This window comes from Poecilia mexicana, unplaced genomic scaffold, assembly GCF_051168715.1.
Source record: "Poecilia mexicana isolate PSO_F unplaced genomic scaffold, ASM5116871v1 scaffold_6, whole genome shotgun sequence".
Classification (NCBI taxonomy): Eukaryota; Metazoa; Chordata; class Actinopteri; order Cyprinodontiformes; family Poeciliidae; genus Poecilia; species Poecilia mexicana.
In genome coordinates, this window is record NW_028263375.1 from 20,532,976 (window position 1) to 20,560,701 (window position 27,726).

Here is a 27,726-nt window from a genome sequence, read left to right on the forward strand (position 1 = left end):
TATGTGAGAGAGGCTTTCTCCCTGGAGTGGAATCCAGAACAAATGGAAGCTCCGATGTGCAACATTCTACTTCATTACATCTGCTGCGATTAAAGGCCGAACATCTGGCACCATCCTGACAGATAGACAAGACTTGTGGACTGGAAGGGAAATCAAATGATATTTACAAAAAAAAAAAAAAAAAAATGCAACAAGGGGTATTTACTGGATGAAAGAACAAGAGCTCTGGGCTGCAGCGATACACCCTTAGTGTCAGGCAAGTGTTGGACCGATAGATGCATATAAACATGAGCAAATCATGTGGACACTTTGGAGAAAATAAACAGCACCGAGTACATTCGCTACACTTTCACATCACAATGGACTTTATTATTATAGGCAGCTTTTTTTGCTACAGATAAATACGTACTGTGGCTCTTCAAGTAAACACTGGAATGTACATCAAGGTTGGTCATTAACATTTTTTTTATAACAATCTCAATCATCTTAACCCTTTCAAGGTGAGGCTAAAACAGTTATCGTGTCTGTCTGTATCTTCGGGTTGCTATGGCAGCATCAAGTCCCACACAGCGATGTCACACTGATCTGGTCCCTCCCTGACGCACGACCATCTCCTGTGACTCCCAGAGACAATCTGGAGGGGGCCTGGGGCGTGTGCGAGCGTCGTAGGCGGCGGTCGGGGTACAGGCTGTTGTCAAAGGGCTTGCGGTGAACGCAGAGGACGTGGGTCTTCAGGTTTCCTTTCTGGGAGGCACTGTAGGGGCAGTACCTGCACTGGAACGGCTTCCGAGCTGGAAACAAGGAGAAGGAGCACGGAGAAAACAAAAAAAGACACATTAGTACAAAAAAAAAAAAAAAAAGACCTTTTATTGTTCAGCATTTCAGTAACTAACAGCTTACAGTGCCTTGCAAAAATAATTACACTTTGAACTAGTATACATTTTGTTATGCTAACCATAAACTTCATTTATTCAAACTCTATGCAGTAAACCAACACAAAGTTGTGTATAATTGTTGAGCATAAGGAACATGGTTCTATACATTTTATGCAAAAAAAACTGAAATGTTTAAGATGCTTTAGTTTTAAACATGGTTATCCATTAAATAAAGCCATTCCAACGTAGCGCTGACTTTATGTTTATTGCCCCTGTCCTAGTGAAAAGTGAAGCCCCTCCTCACTTTCTTCTTGCACATTGCTGCATTTAGCTCAGTGCCCATTTGCATAAACTCTTAATTGGCTTCACATTCCCTCTTGGAAAAAAAGCATCCTCACAGCAAAAATGCTGACGCCATATTCAGGATTGTGGGCAGTGTTAGTTTTTTTGTCAATTTTGCCAAAAATTTCCATTTTGATTTCATCCCATCTTCCATGAGCTTACCGTGCGGTCTGTATACACAGATTGCATCTTTTCACGGCTAGAAATGATCAACCTGAGCAGTGGATCTCTGCAGCTCCTCCAGACTCGCTGTTGGCTGTCCAAAAGCAAGTCAATGTCTCTGCATCGCCAAAATTAATTTAAAACGTGTGGCAGCTACATTTTTATTGAGGTTGAATTTACTCTTCAAGTAAATTATAAATCTTTGGTTGTAGTTTTCTTCTGGTTAAACATGTCTGCAGAATTTGAAGTGACTAGATTTAAGCTATAGCTGCTATGAAAGAGTCTAATGTTAATGCTGCATTACTCAGTTTTTAATCATCACTTATGAAAAAGGCAACAAACATTACATTTTGTAAAATCTAACCATCAAAATCACCCAGAATAATACTAATCAAATATAAATCAAATATATTGACCATTGTTCTAGTTATTAATCAAAGCAGGTGGTGTTTTTTAGCCTTGAGATTGGTGGAACAAACTCCCACCAATCTGGGAGTTTGTTCCAGATTGGTGATACAAAAAAAAAAAAAAAAACCCGAATGCTGTTCTCCATGTTTGGTTCTGGTTCTGTGGACGCAGAGTAGACTTGAACCAGAAGACTGGACTCTGGAAGGTTGATACAACAGAATTATATTGTACTTTGGTGCTAAGCGATTCAGCAATTTATAAACTAACACAAGTACTTTTATTGGATTTCTCTAAATCGGGTTCTCTAGATCTTGTTGGGACAAATGAAGCTCTGGAGTCCAACAGAACCGTCACTGCGGTTCTTCCACAGTCTGTATTTATGTGGATATCAATGAACATTTTGACGAGGTATTGTGATGAGAATAGAAAGCATGGGATGGGGGGAGTGTGATCCAATCAATCATTAAGCAAAACAACACGTGTCACTAATTTGAAGGATGTATGCAATCAACCACATAAAGTATCTTTGTTTTTGAACAAAGACAAATTGCTTTAACAAGAAACATATTGTTTTAGTCCACTGTGAATCAGGTGGAAAAGGAAGTAGGAAAACATGGCACACAAGGAAACGGGAGGGTTTTTTTTATATCTGCCAAGAATATCCATGAAATGTCTTCCTACTGAGGTGACAATAACAAGTTGGCAGAACAAGCAACAGGGAAATGGCACCTTTTCAGGTATTTACAGTAAAAAAAAACAAAAAACAAACATCTTAACTAAGTGAAGGACAAATTAAATTGAAAATTAGCATACAATGAAAATCTAAGGCATGTTTTCGCTCACATTTCCTGCTCCGAGTAAAAGTACACACATATCCACGCACACACACACACACACACACACACACACACACACACACACACACACACACACACGCACACACACGCACCTACACACACACACACACACACACACACACACACACACACAGATAAATAAACATGCACACAAGTGTTGAGCTGAGGAATGACAGACGTCTGCAGCTGGGCAGAAATGCATGCCAAAACTTCCTGTCTGTCCACCTCCTTAGTGCCTGCTACATAGTTTCGCAGCAAACAAAAGTGAAGCTACATGACGCAGCACACCATGTACCCTTAAGATACAAACAACAACGCATACCGTTAATAGCTTCCAGTATTGACTGTGGCCTCAGCAGAAACCTGTATGACACTGAAGCCTGAAGGTGCAGCTGAGATCAAAACAAAAACGCAGCCGGCTGACTCATTTACCTTTCTACCTAGACAGCCAAGTGTCCTTGTTCACCGCAGTGCTATTTTTGAGATGTTACCTCACATAACGACTTTCTCTGTTCCCCTCTGTCTCACACTGCAGTGTGTTTTTTTTTCTTCTGTGATTCATGGTTACAGTAAACCATTATGTGCTGATGTCATTTGACTTCACTTCCCAAAAACTGAGGGCTGTCTCAGCCCTTTCACCCCCACCCTCGCCTCTTCCTCTCTATCATGCTCCTCATCGGAGGGGAGACAGCTGCACGCGGCTGAACACTCACTTTCACATCTACATAAAAAAGGTGTTTTTGGGGGGGAAAAGTGGGAAAACTCACAGAAGGTGCGAGCAATAAAAGGTAATGCCCCATCTGTCGGTGTATAATAACCTGATGGCCGTAAAGGACACACACACACACACACATTTCCACACAGTAGTCAAAGAGAGGATGAGGTCTGACACGTCTGAATGTTATCGGGGTGGCATAGAGGAGTTTGTGTGGAAACTGTTTGGTCAACAGAAGGGGAAAACTCGGGTGGAGAGCAATCTGCAGGCCACCTGACTGACGTCAACCTCCACAAGCCTCTATTGTTGGAAATGACAAAATTAAAAATTAAAAATTGGGGGAAATATAAACACTTTTGATTCTGTGATTTAGGTCTGGCACGTCACTTTCATCTCACGTTCTCGGGTTTCACACATGTGGTGTAACTTAATAAACCGAGCAGATTTTCCTCAGTCTTGTTAAATACTTTGTGATTGCATATAGACAGTGGGAACAAGTCTGCAGCCTCTCATAAACTGAGTTTATAAGAAGCCAAAAGGCCTTATGTCCACATTAGCTGCTTGTTACCCTGCTTGCGTCCCCCTCTCTCCGTCTCTGTTACCTTACTCACCATCCCACCTTGTCTCCCCCCCCCCTGCCAGAAGGAGAGGGGAGGTCCGAGAGAGGGCAACCTCCAAATAAGTTCCATTAATCACAGGCCAGAGACTAATGTAACTAATATTTTACAATTAGGGAAGACAGCAGTGGGCTCGGAGCCATCCATCTCCTCACCACATGATCCGCTTTTCACAGTCGGCTCAAGCCCGAGCTTCATAGCAGCCGCTTACATTCAGATAAACACACACACATATAAGAGTTTATGTATGTGCTGGTAAGTAAATGTAAATGGAGAATGTAGAAGGGTTTGTTTAGTGTTTAACCAGGTGGAGATCTGTGTTCATGTTTTTAGAAGTAGTACTGGTTTTAGTACCTAAAACTCACTATGAGGCTTTTTGATTTTTGATTTTTTTTTTTTTCTACATTCCTCACTGTCCTGTAGACGTCAGGGCATCTGAGACTGAGATAATTATTGTAGCCTTTCAGCCCGACGTTTAGTTGAATTTTAGTCATTTTACTTTAGATTTATTCCTGTTTTATTTCATTTCATTTGTGTATCTTTTGTTCTACGTGTTCCTTACTCTTGGTCACTTTTATCTTCAGTTATATTGCTTTTTTGATCTTTACTTTGAACTCCATGTTACTACCTTTTTAATTTCATCATAAATGAAGGAAAATATATTTTATTATACTTATGGTTAAATACATTCATAGTAAGTGTCTTAGTGAGTAAATCTGTCTGTTTTCTCATGTGAAGCATCGCTATGTTACCTAAGTCCTAATTTTATGTGACAATTTTCTCCTGTCAATTAAATATTATATTGTTTTGAAAGCATATAACTGTCTGGTGTTTATTGCCATCTGTATGGTTGGTCATTTGTTGTATTAGCAAAGTTGAGTTACTGATTACTGACTTCTCTGCATATCATCTGGCCTGTCCAGAATCGTTTGCTTTATCCTGAGGACATCTGTCTTGCTCTTTTTTGTTGTTGTTTTGTTTTTCTACTGTTTACATCGTAATGCATTATTAAAATGTGTGTTGACATATTTTTGGTTGTTGTGTGTATTTTACTGTTTTGAAAGCTAATACATGCATAATCCTAACATCAGCCTGAGATAGTTGAAGTCAGGATGGCTCTGTGGCTGAGCAGGTCCACCATATGCAGTGGCCCCCAGCACAATTCCTGCTCCTTGACCATTTGCTGCGTGTCTTCCCCTTTTTTCTCTGCCCTTCTTCCAGCCCAGACACTGATGAATAAAGAGCATTATATAGTGCAAGAATATCATTGAATTATTAAGAACAATAGTAGTTATGAAGTCAATTTAGCTATGCTCAAAATTTGCCACTTACCAGCCCATCAGTTCCCACTTTTACTCAATACATAAAATTTAAACGCCTTATAAATACTTTTTCTGTGATGCATTTTATTTTGAGTTTAGACAAAAACAAATTAAGTTTGGGGGAAAAAAGGCTTTGGTGCATAATTGGCGATGATGTTAAAATCACTTTTGTCATTATTTGGTCCATTTAATTGGCAAATTAAAAAAAAACTTGTATACACAAAATAAGTTTTTATGTGTTAAAGACCTTAGAGAGAAAATCAGATTTCACTTTACAATCCTCTAGTTTGACAATGGAGTTAAGGTAAAAGCTTAATTTTATATTAATGCAAGTCATAATTTCTGCTTAAAGTTTGAATAATTATTCATAAAACTCCAACGAAAGTCCAGTGTGAGTTGCTAAATGCAACTTTCTGTTTTGTCATTTCAAATCTGCAATAAGGATTTATTTTATTATACAGCTCCGAAAGAGGCAACCATTTATAAGACTGCTGTTCATTTTTGGTGTTGGACATTAAATAGATAACATAATGAAACTGTCACAACCACATAATCTGAAAAGAACTTTATAGTTAACTAAAATGCTAAAGTGCAGAACCTGGATTACAGATTAATCCTGAGGTCAGGAACTTTCTTGGATGTTGTGGTTGAAACCTTTTTTCAAATGCCTCTTTACATACAAAAAATATATAATTTGAGTCTTTGGAATGTCCACCTCAAATTTTTGTTTAATAATGTAATCTTTTTAGAAATGCTCATGTACTGCCACTGAACTGTGACTCTCTACTTAGATCTGTTTCAACTTCATAAACAAATTATTTTGCACAAATGTCACCACTGCATATATGTTTATTTCTCTCAGTAATTGTTTTTTTTAACTATTGATGTAAATAATGATAAAAGAAAAACATATATATATATATATATATATATATATATATATATATATATATATATATATATATATATATATATATATATATATATATATATATATATATATTTAATGTTTCCAGAAAATGTCACATTACATCTTTCAATTGATTGTGGTTCTGATTCCCACTTCGACCAGTTGACTGTAATGAAATATGCCCCCTGACCGAACCACAATCAATATCAATATCATCAGCTAGTAGATATTATTCTTTGACTCACAATCATTTCCTTAAAGTTGATAACAGAAAAGTAACTTCAAATCTTTGTTTGTCTCAGTGGGTTATGCATGTTAATAGGTCTGAGGTCTGAGGAAAATGTCTTTCTACTTGTACTACTCGAAAAAGTCAAAGAAAAAAAAAAGACTGAAAAAATATAGAAGGGTAAATCCGGAAAGATTATAACAATGTCGGGCAAAAATAAAATGACAGTAGTTATAATTTGATACAGCTATTGTTATTTTTCAGAAGAATCATTGCTATTCTTATAGTAAAGTAACGGTTCCTTAGAAAACGATGCTTGCACCATCCAGTACGTGTCAGCAGCCACATTTTAAAAATTTCTTCAAGGGTTTTGCACAGTGTTAGCTGAATTTAGAAAATTCTCTGTCCAATCTTTAGTCAGAGGTTCACTCATTCACCTCCACTACCCTCCCTAAGGCCTACTCTGATTAAAAACATTGTATTTCTTTGCAGTAAAAATGTATATTTAAAAACTATCAGTGAACACATTGTATTTTCACTCTGGGATTTCCATCAACCGTGCTTAGCAATATATCATCACTTGCTTTACGCAGATATGCACACGAGGTTTTACACATGTATTTGTTTGGAGCTGCATGAACCTATGTGTCTGTGTGCTGCGTGAGGCGAGTGTGTTGCGTGTCACAGGCTGAGATAATGACCATGATGACAGTGGCGTGGCCGACGGGGGCCCGAGGAGCTGAATGGTGACGGATGACACAGGCCTGAGCTCTGATGGCACACAGACAGTGAGTGATGACTGCACATCCTTCCCATTGCTCCACCCTTCATTATCTCTATGGGGCGAAGCGCGGCACAAAGGCAGGCTACGCTGCCCTCTCGCTGCCCTCAAACGACATCTGCTCGCAGAGACAGCCGCACTACCGCTCCTCTTTCACCTCGCTGTCGCTCCATCTATCTCCATCTATGGTGATCTTTCTCGCTCCTTTTCTCTTTCCTTTTCTCTCGCTCTCTGTCACCCTCTCCACGGAGGGTACACAGAGGTCAGACAAAGAGATAATGACTCACCCCTTTCAACCTTTCAAATCAGAGCCTTTTCTTTCTCTCTGCCCTCCATGTTCTTTTATTCTTAATCCTTTCTTTATTGATCTTCTCATATTCCTTGTTCTCATGCATCTGAGAAGTCTGATCTGATGTCAAATGACGACGCAGATGATTTGGCTGATTAGTTAAAGGGAGAGTTTCATAGTGAAGTTCTGTCGAAAGTGTAAAAGCGGTTAATGTTTTACATGCAGACGATTTCTCTTTTGGTGTTTATATTTCATATAAAAGATGGACCTAGAAGCTGAAACTAACAGCTGGTCCAAGAGGGCCTAAAACCAAAGCAGGTTTTTATCCTCATAAAAAAAAAAAAAAAAAAAATCAAAACTGGGTTTTACTGGTGAAGTTCCTTCCAAAGTCTCTAAGATGCTCTCTGATTACATCCCAGGCAGACCTTTTAGGTCTGAAGTAAAGATCTTTTGTACCCAACTCAGAATTTGTTCTTGTTCCTTTGAGTCACTCTCATCCCTTTCTCTACCATTACAGATAACAACAAGGTTTTAAAGAGTTAAACACCATTAAAAAAAATCCAAACTATTGTTAAGTGTTTAAATCTCTTTAAAAGAGATACCAGATGAATCTGTTGAGTGATCTGAATTACTACCAGTTAGTTATACACATTTCTCTTATTTGCAGGAAATAAAGGGGATAATTTGGAGATTTGTGTCACAAAACAAAAGGAACGTCACCCACTCTTGTTACAAAGACAATGTATTTTTTCAAAAAGTACAAATGATATGATGAGAGGCTAAAGCAGCATTTGCAGATTTTCTATATGAGCAGATAGCCAGGCTGATTATCTAGATAATACTATTTCTGCATAACACATTTATTCAAATGTTTTCTGAGTCCTGCAGCAAAGGCCATGGACAGAGAGCTTCCACAGCACCAGCAGGATCTCATTATCAACAGGTATCAGTCAGGGGAAGGCTATAAAAGAATTTACACAGCACTAGATAAAACAATGAAACACAGTGAAAACAGTCACTATTACATGGAGGAAGCATGGTCCAAAAATAACATTAGCAATATTATTACAGTAACTGTTCACACAGGAAATTGGTAAAGAGAAAAGGGTGCTAGACATGCACCCTTTCCCAATAGCCACTGCATATGGGGTGCCTGCTCAACTACTACTACTCTACTACTACCACCCCTTCTCTTAAAAGTGTAAGAAAAAAAATGAGAGGAAAACTGGTCAGAAAAGCTGCCAGAGGCCTAAAGCAACATTAAAAAAGCTGCTGGAATTTCTGGCAAGTTCTGGATGCAATGAAGATGTGACAACAATTCGCCATACTCATTATACGTCTATATAATAAATATTCAGAGTCTGCATCACTCATTCAGAGTCTTACTTTTTTTTTTTACTGGCACTGCAGTACATTTACTCCTGTATTCTTATATATAAAAAGTGATGTGGGGAAATATATTTTGGCCTGATGAGTCTAAAGAAAACCCTTTCACCAAAAGTCTGATCAAAAGAATGTCATACCAGTGAGACATGTTGGTAGCATCATGAGCTTGAAGGCTAAAGTTTTACACCCTTTTTAGAAAGCTTGAGGAAAACACAAAGCACACATCCAAAACCAAGAAGTTTTGAATCTTTTCTGCAAAGGGGAGGCAAAAATGCAGCAAAGTGACGATGTGTCATGGTCATAGACTAATATCCACAAAGGCCAAGATCTGTATTAAGACCAACAGATATTAGTTTAAGAGTCTCCACACTTTTGCACTTTGTTTTCTTCGGCTGCGTCAAATTTTTTTTTTAATAGAAAAAAATGTGAAAAAAAAATATTTTATCTAGCTTTCATTTTTTTCTACATATTGAAAATCTGACTTTCTGAAAGACTTACAATGGCCAATGTGGGCAGAAGAGAGTTATTTTTAAAGATGTGCTTCGGGCTAAATATGGTAAATGTTGCCATCTAGTGGCTTTGGCCGAGTAGTGCAACACTGACGGACCATTTAACACACAAGGGGAGGGTTCGAAGAGAATAATGAGCATGCAGACAGGTTCAACCAGAGGTCACCATCTGGCCAATTACCACTGCTGGCACATTGGAGTCGACCCGAACTGTCATCACAAACACATCACTCCATGTCCAAACTGCCCGGCAATATGTCACCATGCCACTCGACGTGCCATCCAGTATGGTGAGGATGGGGCCAACAGGAGACAGCCCCGTGACAAAGCCACCTGGTCATCACGGAAGACAGGACAGACTGCAGGGCCACCTGCTCAGTTCGGTTTTTGGAGGACATTCAGTGGAGTCCCAATGTCAGCTACCCATCTCACTGTCCACTGTGACTGACAGGTGTTTATTGTGTCTTTGACATTCACTTCCTCGGGGGACGAGGCAAAAACGATCAATCTGCAGCAAACAGAAGGCAGGGAACGCCTAAAATAGCTCGCATTGATCAGATTACTGAGAAATATAGGCAACAGTTGCAGCGGAATATGCTGAATGGGAAAAAAATGTGGCTTAATGACTAGCAGACCCCTTAAAGTGAACTGAAACACGCTTCGGATGGCGCAAACCAAGAATTTCTCAGCCTTTTGGAATCCTGTGTAATATTTTAATCCAATTAGCATCATAAACAATAAAACAGAGAAAGAAACACAAACAGTGCAGCAGCAGCAGCAGCTATAAGACGGGAGGTGGAGGGGAGGGGCATCTCTCTGCATATTATAATAACCATCTGTACAATCAAATAGAAAACTACATCTTGCTGTTAGAATCATAAAGAAAGGGAACAGATGTTAATCCCTAATGGAGTTGACAGGCACTTTCCTGTCTTTCACATGAACATATTGAGTTTCTGAATAAGAGGGGGATCAGAGGGAAGGTGTATCATGTTGCACTCATAATACATGCATATCAAAGACCCCAGCTGTTGGATTCCCTCTCCTGAGAGACAGCATTATTAAATCTGCACTCAGCAAGCATATCACACCAGCACAAGAGCTTAAGCCTCTCCATCAGTGGGCTCCATCGGCTTGGCGATTTGTAACCTATCACACAAGGAGATTATATCATCCTTTAAAGTGTACAGCTAATCAGTGCCACACACCTGTGTCTTATTTAGCCTTTATTTGAGATGGGAGTTAAGATCTGGGAAGAGAAGAATGGGGAAAAAAAAAAAAGCTCAAGTGCTATAAGTATAAAGGAAGTGTGTTGTTCATAATTGGCATGATTCACACACACTCACACTCGCTCTTCACACTCCCGCTGTCGGGGGATGAAGGCTGAGATCCTGCCAAAAACTCTTTTTGGAGTCGTGCAGCACACAATACATGTGGCTGGCAATGTCACGTGCAGATGCAGGCCCTGAAGTTTGAGCCCCGGTTAACTGGAGCAGTCTGCTGAGAAGCATCTATCAGTAGATAACAAGATGATGACCAGCTAGGCTTTTGTCCACTAGATGGCATTACATACCTTTGAATCTTTGGAGAGCGCTATCTGAAATTGGCACCAGTGACAGATAATTTTGTTGTGCAGTGCATTGCAAAAGCATTTGCTCAAATTTGAACTTTGCACTTTGCTATGCTAAATCCACAAACTGCAGTGCACTATGTTGGGTTTTTATGTGATAGATCACTGCAAAGTACTGCAGTATATATATATATATATATATATATATATATATATATATATATATATATATATATATATATATATATATATATATATATATATATATATATATATATATATATATATATATATATCTCACACCAGCTAGGCCAGAGATAAAGTTGTGGAGCAGTTTAAGTTAAGTAAATTTGGGTCAAGAAATAAATGCTATGAACTTTGGACAGCTCACAGAGCAATGTTCTAATTCATCATCCAAAAATGGAGAGAGTACGGCACAACTGAAAACATAACAAACCATGGTGGTCCACCCAAACTAACTAAGCTTAAAAGGCCCTTGGTAACTCATTGTAATAATGAAAGACCTTCAAGCATCCACAGCTGATGTAGAAGAACTTGTTGACAGGACAAGTAATAGTTGTGCACTCTGCCAATCTGTTCTTTATAGAAGAATGATGAGGGGGGGGGGGGGCATTAAGTCTCATTTAAAGTTTGTAGTTTGTAGGAGACACAGCAAACATGTGGAGGAATGTGTTCTTGTCCGATAAGACCCAGTTTGATCTTTCTAGCCTACGCGCAAAATGTTATATGTGGGGGAACTATCAATGCACATCAGCTTTAAGATGTCGAGATGCATTTCCTTAACAGGGAAAGAGAAGCTGGTCAGAGATGATGGGGAAATGGGGACGATTCTAAATGCAGTCAATGGAAGAAAACCATTGACTGCATACTGAGTGATACTACAGGGTAGATTCAACAACCCTAAACACGCAGCCAGAGCTACTAAGGAATGGTTGAGATCAAAGTATGTTCATGAGTTAGAATAAAACTCCCAATACAACACATTGAACTTTGTGGCTGTTATGTGAAAAGGTTCAAGAGGTATGAAGACCTCTCGCTCCTGTACGATTGATAAGTTTATCCTCACCTCCACCTTCTTTCTCCACATTCTCTCCACCGTTTACACTGGCTTTGTGTGCACTCACAGGTGGGCTGCTCAGGTTCCCCTGGGACCTGAGGAAGGAGAGCAGTGCACCCTGGTGCAGGAGCGAGTCTGCCCGTCCTGGAGTCAAGCTCTCAAAAGACGAGATGGGAGTATCAGCCACGGCTCTCCCCCACTGACCCAGCTTGGTTTGATTCTTTCCGCCTTGGCCCTCAAAATCAGCAGCGGCCTGTCCCAGCTCCTTCGACTCGGGGGCATCGTTTTTCAGCATCTTCCACTTTGCAGAATCTTCATTTTTATCTTCCCTCTCAAATGTCTCAAACGCAACCTCAACATCGTGACCTATGGAGCCTGCAGATTGCGAGCTCATGTCTTCTTTTGTTCCCTGCACCAAAAGGTCACACTGATATGCTGGTTTCATACTGAGTTCAGCTGCTGCATTTGGGTAACTTTGTAGCCGGCGGCTAATTGTGGACGAGAGCCCATTACTAAAAAGGCCAGAGAGCTGCACCAGGGCAGCAGAAGACAAGGCTGGTTGAGATGGGACAGACTCTGGCCTGACGGACAAATCCAATGGCTCGTACTGGGACTTCCTGGTTTTACCTGACACAGAGGCTTCCACATCTTTATCATTGGGGTTGGACTGCTTTGTGGCAAGTATGGCTTCCTCGGCATGGCACTCCAGACCAAGGTACTGCCCTGCAGCTGGACTCCAGTCTTCTCTGGATCTCGGTCCGTGCTTGGTGTTGGGACTGGAGCTGCTGCTGCTACTGGGCTGCAAGGGAGAAGAAAGATCTCTGCTGTTCTGCCAGTGGGGGAAGTGGTAGCGGTCAAGATGGAAGCTGAGAGAGGCTGTCTGTGCGCTTGTGTAGTCACTGGAGATTGGACACCTGTAGACATTCTCACCTAACAAAAAGAATAACAAGAAAAGCATGTTATAATCCAAATCAGATTAAGAATCTATGGTTATAAGAGGCATTCTGAACATTTTTGCTCTACATGCACCAAGACCAGTTGTCTAAACATGAAAAATGTTGCAATCTCACACCAGGCTGAGTTGAATGATTTAAGTGCTGCCCTGCAGTAAATCAAGCTTGTAATCAGCTTTCAGCTCCAGTGATCCATCATCTTACAGTATGGACGCCACCACCATGTGCAATAAATACACCCAAAGATGTTAACGCTAAACAAGATTCTTCCAGAAATAATAAACAGTGAAATTGTTAAGCAACTAGAACAAGGCAGATGTTGCAGACACAAGCCGCGCTCCATCAAAGCTCGTAAAGTGGGTTTCCGAGTCAAAAATAACGTCGACATGTGAGCGGCCCTGATTAACCACGCCATCTACTGTAACTGAGTTTATTTTTGCTTCATACTTGAAAAATGGCATGTTGGAAACATAATTCAAAAAGTACAAAGTGTGTTATTGTGGAAAATGACAAAGGGTAATTTTTCTCCTTTTTAGCTCGTGAATAATAGCCATCTGGATACAAGATTTGATCTTGCACGGCATAACTTTTAATTAAATGTAATCCAACCGTCTTCCTCCCTCTGTTTACCTACACTTTCATCCTTACAGCCGTCAGAGAAATACCCTGCAGGGTTAAACACACACCATGTGACCATTTTGAGTTAGTGATTGTCTCAGACCTCTGCCTCGCACTGTCTTTAAACAGCCCAGCTGTTTCGCTGCCATTCCAATTACAGTAAAAGTCATCCGGCGCCATTAAGCCACAAATATTGGCAGTTTATTGCCCAACACTCTCCTGGCATTTGAAGGTCAGGTCATACATTATACTGTGTCTTTTAGGGATGCGTCTGGGATGGGGAGATAAACCCACCACCATTAATTTAATTCTATGCATATTGATGCCTTATTGTTCTTCTTTAATGGACTAATACCTAAGTTACTGCAGTGATTCATCCCCGCCTCAGAAATATCCATTTCATACACCTTAGGATCTGACCCTAAGGTAATTCTCTGAGGTAAATCCAAATCCAATGATCTGTAGTAGCAGCTCTATTTTGTTTCCCACTTTAGTGGGCAAAACCATGATTTTGAACTGAATGGCAGAGCAAGGAGCGCTGTTTTCTCGACTATTACAATTTACAAAACCGTAAAATAACACCCACGTATTAATTATATTGAGCTCTACTTAATGAGATTGAAAAGTCACAGCTGAAATTGAAAAATCATGCCCTTGAAGTAAAGTCAGTTCTCCCCTTTTTACCCCGTATATGATCGAGTGTGCGCGGCGTGCAGTAAAATACGCGTGATTTAATGTCTGCGTACATTAAAAGTGCGTGGGCGTGTGAGAGCGGGAAAGAGACCCTAAACAGTGCCACACCCTTTTTCTCCAGTAACAAACAAACACACACACACACACACACACACACACACACACACACACACACACACACACGGAGAGAAAGACAGAAATCCAAACATCTTAATGGAACTCTTTTAGACACACTATATATCTCAATTATTCTGTGGCTTAAATTACGATGACATTACGGGCACGCTGCAGATGCAGAAAACACACATATCTGACCTCATCTTCTAGTGAGGACCTTCCTAAACCCATTTGCCAGCCTTCACGAGAGCCGTAAAAACCAACACAAAGCATGAAGACTCCCTCTGCCTCGTTTTTTCCCCCCCCTCCTCTCTCTTCCTTTGGATGGGTGCCATCTTTGTGATTGCCTGGTTCATGCTAACTTAATCAGTTTAAGATTTACTTACAGTGCTGAGGCTCACATTATGTGAGGGGAGTAATTTTAGAGCTTAGATTTATCAACCAAAACTCCAATTACTGCATCATTACAAACCCAAGCCTCTCTCACCTAACACAGAGCATCTAATGAAGTGATGCGTATGAGTTATCCGTTTCTTGCTGGATGTGTTCACAGCAGAAGAGGGTTGGGGGGGGGGGCGAAAAAGGTAAATAAAAAATAAATATATAAATGCCTCAAGTCAGCCATGTCTGTTGGAAAAAAAAAAAAAGTATGCAGCTGGGCTTGGACAAGTGATTCATTTCATATGGAAATGGGCTTTAAGATTTACAGCCATATATCCCCGTCAATGCAATCTCATTCTCACATATTATTTGCTTACATGGGCATTTGGCAGTTATATTGTAGATATCAAATTCTGTATACAGCAGGGCTTTGGCTCTCCCTCTCCCTACAGCGATGTGAACAATATTTATTCCCTTATACATTTCTTGTGTTTTTTTTTTATTTTTTATTTTTTTTTATGCCACACTAAAATGTTTCGGATCATCAAATATATTCTAATTTCAGACAAAGATAACATACCTTTCTTATAATGATTTATTCAATACGAGGGGGAAGCTATTCAAAGAAACCTGGCCATATGTGAAAAAGTAATTACCCCCTAAACCTAATAACTAGTTGCGCCACCCTTGGCAGTAAAGACTACCATCAAGCATTTGTGATAACTGGCAATGAGTCTTCTCCATAGCAGTGGAGGAATTTAGCGCCACTCTTGCTTGCAGCTTCTGTTACGTTGGAAGGTTTCAAGCATCAACAGGCTGTTTAAAGGCATGTCACAGAATCCTAATGCAATTTAAGTCCAGTGCGTTCAGAGGCGGACCTGCTAGAGTAGTTTGTGTTATTGTTCAACTGTGCTTGAGCTTGAGGTCCTGAACCAACTGCTTGAATTTTTTTTTGCTTTTTTTTTGTCTCATCAATCCAAATAAATTATTTCAAGAAGTCTTACCGATCATCCAGATAGTTTTTTTCCATTTTGATGCCATTTTTACTGTGTTTTTTTTTTTTTTTTCATTTGTCGAACCTTGAATACTGACCTTAAGTGAACAAAGTGAGGCCCACAGTTCTCACTTTGTTCTCGGTTATTTTTGTTTGTTTTTGGAGTAAATTTGGAAGCTATAAAGTTCTTCAATGTTTTCTCTCTATTCAGAAGGAAGGTTTTCCCCATGGTTCAGAGTCTAAATCAGAAATTGCTTTGTAGTCCTTTCTAGACTACGTCAATTATTTTGTTTCTTATGTTTTGGTTAATCCGTCCATCCATTATTTAAGAAAAAGGGGTGATTACTTTTTCACATGAGGCTAGGATGGCTTGGGCAGTTTTTTTTTTCCATTAATAAATAAAATTCAAAAACTGCCTTTTGCATTTATTGAGGTCATCTTTGGTTGATATAAAAAAATGTCTTTGATGATCTAACGTATCTAACTGTGACAAACAAAAAACAGAAAAAAAAAACCAGAAACAGAAACAAATGTACAAAGGAGCAAATACTTTTCCACGGCACTGCATATCATAAACAAGCACCTGAAATGCAAAACACAGATACATGTTTGCTGGTTTGGTTTAAGATGAAACAGAGTGAGAGTCGCACACAAGACTAGTGAGGGGAGAAAAAAACAGGGGCACCAGATGTTCTTTGATGTTTATAATAGCATATATTATTAATATTAATTAGACCACATAGTCAATGACGCATTTGGGACGTTTCCAAGTCAATTAAGCCAAATGGCATTCAGGAGACGGCGGAACAATATTTCAAGGCAGGTGTTCAGAACTCCCTGGGTAAATCTTTTTATCTGCATGCTAGGAAAACAAGCATTTTGAGCTTAATTTGAGCCTCATATCTGCAATAATAATTAAAAAGAGGATTAAAAGACAGAAGTGAGGGGAAGATCGAAAAGCCAACAGGTAATCTCTTCAGGCAAACCAGTCAGACGGGCTCATCTCTGCCCATGATGCAGTTCTCTTACACCAGATTGCAAGTTAAAAGATGCTTTTACTGTTAGCAAACACACAGGATACAGGGAAGTAACTGGAGCAACCAAATGAAATGCGATATTATGTGCAGCAGCCCACTTTATCTGTGTTTCTGGCCAAACCACTGCTCATGTTACCATTTGCAGTTTTACAGACGCTTATCACTTTAGGCTCTCGTGGCTTACAGTAAGAGCGGCATGAAGGCAGGGAATAAGGAACAAAACACATGTAGGGACAGCGCCATTACATGGTGTCTGCTCACTGACCTTGAGGTTAAGAGCTTTGAATGGGACTAATTAATAACTGTCAGCAGATTTCATATTTTCTAGCCATGTTTTATTCAGATCGTGGATGTAACTGGCCTAATGTAGGTCAGGAGGCTGCAGAATGTAGCTTTTATGAGTTTATCCTTTAAGAAAAAAAAAAAAAAACGAAGTTGTAACTCCTAATCTCAAATTATAATTAAAGCTAAAGTGCATTTTAAACTGTGTCCTGATTAGATATTCAGACAAGTCATTTGTAACCATCCCTCCTTTTGAAATCAATGAAAGTAGAATTTCTAATTTAAGACGCTGGGTATTTGCAGCTAAACGTCTAAATCTAGAGCTGCATCTGAATGTTTCCAGCAAAGGCAGACTCGCTCACTCTGACAGCCACCACTGTACTATATTTGCTATCCATATTGAGAACATCAATAACTTCATGACCACCATAGGCTGACTATGAATAATGCAGCCAGTAATTCTGGACTAATCAATGTTCCTCAAGCTGAACATCTGGCAGTGGTAATTCTTCCTCAGCATCTCCGTACTCCTGAATTAGAAAACACTCTCTCCTTCTCCCTTCCTCTACGTCCAGCCATCAAGTCAGACAGGCTTGATCAGTTACAAGCAAACCTCACTAACACCCCCCCCCCCCCCACACTCGTGCTGAAAAAAAACTTATCCTTGTTATTAAACCCTCATCAAGTGGTGCGTGTTCTCCATATGTGTAGGATTTACCTATCTGTCCCACAGCAGACCTGTGCGTTGAGCCAGGGCCAGCACTGTGTGATTGTGTTAATTAATCTGTCATTGTGAGCGCAGGGAGCAGCTGCAGAGGTCTCTGGGATATATTGTCAGAGCTAAACAATGCGGTGCTAAGCCCCCAGAGTGAGTCTACCATTACACAGGACTAAGAAGAGGGAGGAAAGGAGGGGAGAAGGGGGCGAGAGAGAGAGGGAGAGAGAGAGAAAGCCTGCCGGATCCATCATTGACTAAAGCAATGACGCCTGACCTTTACAATGAATTAGTTTCCATGCTTAATATTGACTGAAATTAGAGTCTGATACTGAATGTGCCATCCCAGAACTCTGCACACTCAAATCCTCAGCTAGCCAACTATCATAAATGTTTCCGGGAGTGACACCGTATGGTCTCGGAGATATGGGAGAGGAGGGAAAAGTGCAAACAGCGGAGTTTGTATGTGTTTCTTAAAGAGCAACCGGAGAGGGATTTGGCCACAAAACTGCCAGCATTTACATGTAAATATGCAGCTACCAGTATGTGCGTACAATATGGAAACAAAACATCTAAGGGGATTAGACCTGATCCATTTATCTCTGCTATACGGACATCATTTAAGAGGATACTGGATCAAATCCCACCAGAGCCACCGCGCATCAGACTCAGATGTACATAACAGTTCTACTCCAGCAGGGAGAATAAACAAAATAAAACACACACATTAGTAATGAAAGAAATAAAACAAAGTTTGGTCTCATTTCTTTTCTTAACAACACTGTTACAGCAGTAATTTAGCCTCTTGATAACATGTTAGCAGGATGCCATGACAAGAAAGGCATCTACCCATCGAGCCAAATCATCCAAATCACCAGGTGGAAAAGAACACTATCAATAAAAATACCAGGTGGTAGATCAAATCATAAAAATCACTGGGTGGTATATATCAAATCATTAAAAACACCAGATGGCATGCATTAACATCTTGTGCCCCCGTAGGCAAGGGGTGGGGATGTGACAGATATAAAATAGAGAGTACTAATTATCCCCACATTTCAACATGATGCCATTATCTTTAAAAGAAAGACAAAGCTCTGCCTGGTGGAAAATAATATCTGTGGTGTGTTGCTGACCCTGGGCGTCGTTCCTACCTACTCAAAGTGACAGAAAGACTACAGCGCATATTTGTAAAAGAAGAAAACTGGAATATTAAGAAAAACAAAATCGATAAATGGCAATCTAGGCAACTTAAGCAGAGGTTCACCAATATATGAGCTAGAAGCCCAGAGTTAGCTGCATATCGTCTTGATCGGTGAAAACAACAAATTCAAAATCTAAATGTTAAAAATTAGATTTTTTTTTTTTTTTTTTTTTCAAAATAACACTCTAAAATGTTAACATTACTTCCAGCCAGAAAAACATGTTAAATAATTGCTTTAAACCTAATTTTGCCAGGGTTGTGAAAAATTCTGAGCTTAACTGTAAATACCAGCTAAACTTTCACCACCACTAAAACTACTGCAACACATTTTAATTCTTTATGAAAAGAAAAAAAAATCCCCTGTTCATGTTCATCTCATTGATTATATCAGGTTCAGCTATATTCACGCGAGCGCAACAAACTGTACAAAAGCAACATGCATTAAAACATAGAACTAAAAAAGCCATAAAAGACTTGTGGTTAAAACATTTTTAATCAGAACTGTTCCCAGATATGTCTTTACATGCATTTTTGTATTTACCCACTAAATAGATTTTACAACGAAATCAGAATTGGCTAAAATCAATAGCAGAAGGTGAAAACTTTAAAAAAGACAGCTATTGGAAATTGTTCATAAAATATTGATTGGTGCATCTCTCATTAACACAATTCCCTCAACGTCACCATTATGAGTAGTGCTCTTTGTCAGACTTATTAACATTTGCTGATTTGTTGTGTACCTGTAGGTGTAGAGGAGGATTCTGGTTGATTGTTGATGGGATTCCCTGCCTCTGTGATCATCTCCGCTGGCCCATGGTGACTCACGCTGCCCGGGCTCCCAGGTCTGCTGACAGCCTTAGTGTCTACATCACTAAGACACAGTTTCCCATCATCTACAGGGACACTCCTCTCAGGTAAATAGGTGGTGCACTGATGCTGCTGCTGCTGTTGATGATGATCTTTTGGCCTGTACATCTGCTGATCAATAGGGAGCCCAGGTGGCATGATCTGCCAACCTGCGTAGCTACCAGTGTTGTTGAGAGCGTCTCGGTTTGAGATGACTTTCTGCAGATACTCCATGCTAGTGGAGCTCAGTTGAGGGTGGAGATGATTTAAGGTCAACAAGGAACTCTCTGCGTCTGTCAGCGGACCTAGACCGGAAGAAATCATCCTCCCCAACACCTCTCTGACCTTCATGTCGGTGCCTGCAGCGGCCATCATGTGGTCGTAATCGGGTAAGTCTGCTCGCTCAGGCGCCTGGAACCTGTTGTTCATTCTGGAGATGTATTGGGAGTAGATGTTGCTCGGATGGTCCTGAGTCAGGCTGTTCATGGCGACAGAGGAGTCGTGGTCAGAGAGGATGTTGCTCTTAGCGGCAAGCTTGTTGAGGTGGACTTTCATATGGTTCTTGAGAAACCAGGGCTCTTTGAAGCGACGACCACAAATTTGACAGCAGTGCTCAAAAGAGTCTTTGTGTTTTCTCATGTGACCCTTCAGGAACCAGGCCTGGCTGAAGGTCTGGCCACACACCTCGCAAGGGAATTCACCGGCGGGCTTCCCCTTATCACTGGCTCCCATTGACAGCTTCTGTCCTGGGCCCGAATCGGCCGTTATGTGCGTCATTTCAACGTGGCCAATGAGATCCTCCTCTTGTGCAGCGGCAAACTCGCACAGAGTGCATTTGTAGGGTTTGTGCAGGATCCTGATGTGACGCTCCAGCTCCTGCTGCTTCCTGAACTTTCCCTTACAGAAGGAGCAGCGGAAGCCGGCGCTTTGGGGCTGGATGGATTCATCCGGGGTCCCCTTAGGAGACGTGGCTCGGTGTGGTGGAAGATCTGCTGCCCCAGAGATGTCTGAGAACTGCGACTCTGTTGGAACGGTCTGCAGAAAAGCCGGTGTTTGCTGCTGGCTGATGTTACCAGCTCTCATCTGCCTGTCTCTGAGTATGGCCCTCTCCTCCAGCTCATGAAGCAGCCTGTTCTCCTCCCTGATCCTCCCACGGCCTTTGCCCAGAATGCCTTGCTTGTGTGTGCGAAGGTGTATCTTGAGGTTGCCCTTCTGCGCGGCCCTGTGGTCGCAGTACGGGCACTTGAAGGGCTTCTCCCCGGTGTGAGTGCGCATGTGGAGAGAGAGGATGCTGTTGAAGCGGAAGCGCTTCCCACACAACGGGCAGGGATACTTCCTGTTCTTGCGGTTGTCATCCTGAGCAGAATTGACCTGTGTGACAATGCTCTGATTGGTGATTCTCAGGAACTGAGACAGCTCCACTCTCCCGTTCATGCTGCTGAGTATTCTTGCATCCACAATTTGATTGGCCAGAAGCGCCATCTGGTTCCTGACTGGGTGGGTGGGTGGGGTAATGACGCCGTTCGCTCAGGAATTGGGTGGTGTTCCTGTGATGTCGGTCAGCGGTGCTGGTCTGGTACAGTTCGAGTGTCAGCAGTGAAATGATGTCAGTTTGCAATTAATCAGCAGAAACAGGCTCAGAGTTCACGCTGTGCAGATGAAGCATCAAGCTTGTTGTTGCTCAGGCCTGAAGAGAGAGCAAAAGCAAAATCAGCTGCAGCTCCACAACCACATGCATATCAAGCAAACACACTACAAAACAAGCACAGAATCACATAAGCAGCCGTGAGAAGTGTCACTGCAGTTACGTGCCGTCAATTTAAAGTGTAAATCTGTACTTCTGCAACTGCTGTATAATGCCAGTGACACACCACAAATAGGTCAGGAAATAGAGCAAAGTAGGCTCTGACACTGCTCATCCTGTGTTAAGTATACCTGTGGTTTTAGATTATTGTTGGAGACTGTAAAAATGCTGATTATGTCTAACCACAAAGGCTTCCTCAACAAATATCTCATCTTTACAAAAGGGTAAGGTAAAATTCTTGTCTAGATCACATTTTCGACACAATGCAAAAGCAGCACAAAGATCAAAGAGGGTCTGACTCTACTTGGCCTTCCTTTGAATTTCACACAAAAAAAGTGAAACACTTTTAAGAAAACATGAAAGTAAATCCTCACGGTTCTTTCAAGCTGATCTGTTGCTTATTTGTGGAAAGCCCTTTACCAGAATAAGTCCAGCACATTGCAAAGCTATTTATACCTTTTGATTTCCTTCACATTTTGTAATGGTAAATCCACTAACCAGCATACCTTGTGCTATGTATTGATTCTATGTACTAACTAGACTAACACAAAGTAGCACATTGATAAGAAGTTATATATTTTACAAATAAAAGACTGAAATATAATATAATCTATAATCAGCCTCTCTGAGTTAGTAGTTTTAAAAAGCAGATTAAGCTGCAATTGCAACTGCTTTGCACATCTACAGACTAAACTTGTTTTATATGGCTCTCTGCAAATTAGCTCAAGCTCAGTCTGGCTAGATGAAAAGTGTCTGTAGACACTTTCTAATAAATTAGAAATTTACATTGTAGCCCTAGTAGTATGTCTGAATCACCTCCCCAATCATAAGTGTTTAGCAGCTCATGATGCTGCTATTGCCATGTTTCACAGTGGTGAAAGTTATGTCTTCAGGCTAAAGTGCAATGCAAGTCTACATTCACAGACAGCAATTTGTATGTTGACTAAACAACTCAACTCAGAGAGCCTAACTTCATATGTTAGATGCAACAATTTCTGTCTTGTGACTAACTGCAAAGAGTTCTCACTTTTTCATTAATGCCAGAGTTGTAGAAGCGCATGAATAATGGTTGTTAGATTCTGCCACCAGAGCTGTGGATCTCTGCAGCTCCTCCAGAGCTACCCCAGGTCTCTTGGCTCTCCTCGGCTTGCCTGTCAGTTTGGGTGGACAGTCACTCCTCATATTTTTTGCTTGATGGGTTGAACAGTGATCCGTTTAGAGTCTTTCACAGAACAAATAGATTTATATTTAGATTAAATCACACACAAGTGGATTCTACTGATTTCTGAAGGCCACTGCTGGAATTGGATTTTACTCAGGCAAATCAGACTAAAGGTGACTGAATACAAATGTATCCCCCACTTTTCAGATTTTATATAAAACAAACATAATGGGACAACATATTTAAGAAGTAGTAGTAGCTTTCTATTGCATTGTATCTTATGAGAATAGTAAAAGTAACAAACATTTCAACACTGCAAGGAAAAAGAGTCAAATAACAGAGACAAGTAAAATAAGGATTTTTCAAATGGAAAGCATGCACTTGCCAGTTCCCCCCTTCCCCCTCCTTTTTTTTTTTAATTCATCTGTGGCAAGAAAACAAAGCTTCAAATTCACGTCGTGCTACAATGGTAGAGGTCACATAGAAGAGCCCTGCACAGCTCCAGAGCAGCAGCAAAGGGCACAGAACAAAGGCTGCACTGTCCACTCTGAATTAACACAGGCTTACATCATCCTGGACTGCAACCTCACTCAGTCACGAAAATGATGTACACAACACCACACAGATAAAAAGTTGGCAGGCCTGGAGATATGTTTTGTTCTAGTTGCTTCAAGCTGCAGATAAAAAAAAAAAAAATCCCCCCCAAAAAATCGTTGCACCCATTAGGAACTGGCTTACTCTTAAGGAATTCTGCAGATTGTGTCAAAAAGTGAACAAAATTGATTTTATTTTTTATTTTTTATTATTTCTTAACCTTGTAGTCTCATGCCATATTAGAAAGCACAGCTTAGCCTCCTCCCACTTCCCACTCCCTTTCAAGGATTACGGTCATTACAATCATTGTTGCATTTGCCTCTAATAATATCATTATAGAAGTGTAGCCTTGAATGTGTAATATTGCACAGTGTATCTAATTTGGAATCTGCACAGAGTCGATAATAATTGATTAAACTCAGCTTTAAATGACTTTACAAAGGCCGTGTATTGTTTTTATTAATTTAAAAAAAATAATCTTTTAACCACTTGGTGCGTTTCTTTTATGAAGAAAAAAAAACATTTTCTCAGTTGTGGCACAGAAAGAAAGAGGGAATATAGCAAAAAGAAACCTGAGGAAATTACTCCCTAAAGAAAAAAACAAAAAACTTTTCCAAACTAGAGTTAATGCAACTAAAGGCCTCTTAAAAATCAGTTTGACCATGAGTCTAAGCCACCTGCTGCTGCATAGCAACCTCAGTGAGACGTGAAAATGTTACACATAAAACCACAGATAAAGAGCTGCCTGCAGCCACGGCTGCTCTGAGCAGCGTGTCTGCTCTGTGCTGAGATCAATGTAAGGATATGGGGCTGACCTAATCATATCTGACAGGGAGAAAGTAAGCAAACGACATTAGCATACACTGCATCTACTTCATATTTACAGAAGGGGTATTTCTGATTAACTGAGCAATAACAAGGAGGCCAAAAAATGAAGAAAATGCATCACTTCTGAGCGGGGGCCAGGTATTGCAGAAATTGGTAGAGATGCGAGCTGGACCATTAGGTGTTTTTCTCTGTCAGAGAGGATTAGGCTGTTTTGGTGCAGATTGAGAGGGTGCTTGATTGCTATGAAGCACAGTGTCAGCAGCGATTCATAGGTGTGGCCGCACATAGACGAAAAAGGAGCAGGTGTGATTTAGCACAGGCAATAAAAGGGGAAACAAAAATGTGGCAGACACACACACGCGCACAGTCAAAGCAGCCAAGAGCGCTGCGCTTTCAGAGTGATTTCAGATAAAGCGATAAATCTGCTTCCACTACAGTCAGGCAAAGAAAATCACCACTAAGATAGAAATTCAGTGTTTTCACTCTTTAGTGTATAATACGTGGCATATTGTAAACATAATGTAATTACAATCACACAGGGATTCACACTACTCTCTGAAATTATCTGCACCTTTGATAAAGATGTGTAAAAACTCCAAAACAAATGCTACTGTTAGCTCAAGTTACAAGTAGTAATAAAATTAGTTACTAAAACTATGCAGACGAAACACAACTCCATATTACAATGTCACCAGGTGACTATTAATCCTTTCAAGCACCGAGCAGATGCTTAGGACAAATAAACGCGTGGTTGTGCCATAACCTTAGAAACAAAAAGAAAGTTTTCCTTACACCAAAAGACGAACGATCAAGAGTCAGCACATAGCTCCAACTATTACAGCGAGAAACTAGTGAACATGCCCATAACCTGGGAATGGTGAAGGACACATAATAGACACATGTAAACAATTACAAAGTTGTCCTTCAATCACCTGAAGAACATTTTCTAGATTAAAGGGCTAATGTACCAACGAGATCTTGAGAAACTCGTTGACGGGTTTATCTTTGGTCAAATTAATGACTGCAAAAAGATTCAGACAGCTGCAGATGACCCAGAAATGCCGCTGCTCGCGTCCTCACGAAAACCAGGAAGAGAGAGAGCACATCGCTCCAGTTCTGAAGTCCTTATACTGGCTCCCTGTAACTCAGAGAATAAACTTTAAAATACTTTTGTTGGTTTATGAATCAAATCCATGATAGTCCTGATAGTCCTGTTGTTGTGCCAACCTTCCAGGCCTCTCGGGTCTTCCAGAACCAGAACCAAACATGGAGAAGCGGCATTCAGCTTCTATGCACCACAAATCTGGAACAAAGTTCCAAAAAAAAAAAAAAAAAAAAAAAAAGCAAAGCAGTCAAAACTGAGTTCCATTAAATTAAGACTAAAAATTCACTTGTTTTTAGTTGCCTTTAACTTTTCAATTTGTTATAGCTTTGTTTATTCTGCCACTCCAATGTTATTTTTAATTGTTTTCGGTTTTCTTTTTAATAATGTGCAGCTTTTTAATAATGTTGCGACAGAAATAAAATTGTCATGCCATACATATTTTCCAGTCATCACAGCTATAGCTATTGCCATGCTTAACATTTTCTATAAAATAAATGTAGTTTAAGAATATATAATTTCTGTTTCACTTGGTTATAAATATAATAGAGACCTAATTCCCTGAGCCCCTCTTCAAAATTAAAATAAATAGACAACGTTATCACATTTAGAAAGTTAGCATTTTCTAAATGTGTCTAAATGTAAATACAGTGTTCAATTTGAATACTTTTGTTTTTAACAAAGTCACCTAACAATATAACTGAAGCATTTTTGTTTTTACTTTCATTTTGAAGTCAGTCTGAATGCTAGGGAACTTCTAGCGAGTAGCACAAGACTTTCTGTTTTCCTGCTGTTAAAATATGACTTAAGCCTTAATTCTTTGAGCCACTGTAGCTCCAAAGCATAGTGAAGAAAAAATCTGCTTGGATCGTGTGCTTTGGTCAGAAGACCAAGATTAAGCTTTTTGACAGCAAACTTCCCAGGTGACTGTGGCATGAAACAAAAGAATGTGTGGAAAAGTACCTTGTGCATGGTGGAGAGACTGTAATGCTGTGGGCCTGTTTTCTTGTTTCCTTCTGAATCTTGTTAGAGTGTGTGGTATCAAGCACTCTTTGAAATACCAGAATATTTTAAACAGATATCTGGTGGCAGTAGCTAGGTAGTATGGTCAGATTAATCAGATTCTGACTCTACCCTCTTCGGTGCTTAGCTTACAGACCTATTGGCAAAAGGAGGTAAAAGTGGGTATGTCCAGAGAATAAACAGCAAAACTAAATATTGTTTTACAACATGTATTCAGATTAAATGTGGTATTTTTTTTTAAAAAAAACATGATGCTGCAGTAATGAGAGATGTGCTATTACCACATTCCTAGGATGGGGCCAATGACTGTAGTGGATACCATATGCCACAGCTTTCAATATATGCATGTAAATATGATGTCTGCATGAGATAAGTGGAGTTACTCAAACAGGATTTCACAAAATTTAAACAATGTTCTGACGCGTAGGTCAGTTTAAGGTTGTAAACATAGCCTCAGCCACCCGAACCTAACAGAAAAGCTGGGCATGACATTGATATTGAAGCAGTTTGATATCTGTTGATATCTTACATTGTTTCTGTTGTGGGACTTCCTACCTCAAAATGACAAGTTATGGTCAAAATTCCTGGAATTCAGTGGCTTTGCAGGCTACAAAGGGCAATTGTCTAAATATTACAAAGCAGGATCATGTGCGGAAAGTAAAAGCCCGATGCCATGCTTTATGCCCCCCTTCATCTCACTTCAGCCCACGCGTCCACCCACCAAAGTAGCAAGCCAATCATCACATGGACTGCCCTGTCAGGGGGATGAAGAGCCTGAACAAGGAAGAGGGCAGTGGTAACACAGCTGCCCGGCATGACCCGCGCGAAAGATAGCGCCCATATACTTTCTGACAGCCAGATTAATGAAACCCTATAGGAGCTCCTCTGTAGGCCTCCCAAAAGCCTGACGGAGACAGAATAGTCTAACCAGCACCATTCATTACTGCGGGTATACAGAGCACAGAAAGAGCACACACAGCACTGACAAACTAGCTCCTTGTGAGTAATAGCTAAAGAACTCATAAAGGAATACATACACATTTGTTGTGGATGCAGTAAATCTATGCCACTCCTTTTATGACTATCAAAAATCTGGCTTGTGCCCTGTAAAAATAAATCAGGCGTGCATGTGGTGCGGCGATGATGTGCAGTTATTTGGGAGTCAGCTATTTCATATGTTCAGTGAAAGGAGGCTTTCGATTAATTTTGTTTGTCTCCCTCTCTCTCAGTTATGCAGATTAGTGGCATTGAACGCATGGCGAAGAGAGAACAAGTTCCTTAAAGATACAGGAGAGTATTTTAGCAACTCAGATGGGAAAAAAAAAA

General features: G+C 40.3%; 1 protein-coding gene across 1 annotated transcript; it reads right to left on the reverse strand.

The window, feature by feature from the left end:
- Positions 1 to 342: 342 nt before the first annotated feature.
- On the reverse strand, positions 343 to 21,571 carry LOC106918856 (uncharacterized). Its single transcript, XM_014988894.2, has 3 exons — positions 19,782 to 21,571; positions 12,057 to 12,977; positions 343 to 791 (listed from the first exon to the last, which is right to left on the reverse strand). The coding sequence occupies exons 1-3, from the start codon at positions 21,367 to 21,369 to the stop codon at positions 556 to 558; spliced, it is 2,745 nt and encodes a 914-aa protein (XP_014844380.2). The 5' UTR covers positions 21,370 to 21,571; the 3' UTR covers positions 343 to 555.
- Between the last annotated feature and the right edge of the window lie 6,155 nt (positions 21,572 to 27,726).